The 540-nt window shown below is 43.0% G+C and overlaps 1 protein-coding gene across 1 annotated transcript in view; it reads left to right on the forward strand.

Annotated features, from left to right (window-relative positions):
• LOC119585385 (eIF-2-alpha kinase GCN2-like) overlaps positions 1-540 on the forward strand; it is a gene marked incomplete in the record, with an annotated part of 28,307 nt that overhangs the window by 24,282 nt on the left and 3,485 nt on the right. Inside the window, 2 exon segments of the mRNA XM_037934051.1 lie at positions 11-141; positions 270-507. Coding sequence (XP_037789979.1) covers positions 11-141; positions 270-507 — 369 coding nt within the window.

Genomic DNA, 540 nt, shown 5'->3' on the forward strand with positions numbered 1-540 from the left:
AACCCCCCAGAGCTTGGGAGTGGAACTGCAGCTGTGACTGTCATGGTTTGTGCCATTGGACAGAAATTCCTGCAGGAGCGTGTCAATATTGTACAAGGGCTAAGGAAAAGGAAGATAACAGCAGACCACTGCCACTGTCTAGTACGTATACCTTTCTATCTCTCACTGATTATGTACCTGTTTGAACTAATCACAAAAAATTATTTGAAGTAAGAATGGAACCAGATGATTATAATAATAAAATGATAAGAGTTCTTATACCCTTGCAGACACAAGAAGAAGCAGATAATGTGATGGAGGAATTCCGGATGTCGAACTTTGTCCTGTTGACTGGCCATGAGACACCCTCTGTGAAAGTCTTTCTGGAGTCAGCCTGGCGGATGCAAGACCGTAAAGTTGACCTGGACAAAGTTGTGGAATATATTTACAAGAATCTTAGCTCAAGTGAACCTGTTTCCCTTTCCTCACGGACAGATTCCAAGGCTGCAGGTTCGTCCAGTCTTCCAGGTGGCAGGATTCTGCATCATATTTTATTGTGTA

This window comes from Penaeus monodon, chromosome 19 (genome assembly GCF_015228065.2).
Source record: "Penaeus monodon isolate SGIC_2016 chromosome 19, NSTDA_Pmon_1, whole genome shotgun sequence".
Taxonomy (NCBI): Eukaryota; Metazoa; Arthropoda; class Malacostraca; order Decapoda; family Penaeidae; genus Penaeus; species Penaeus monodon.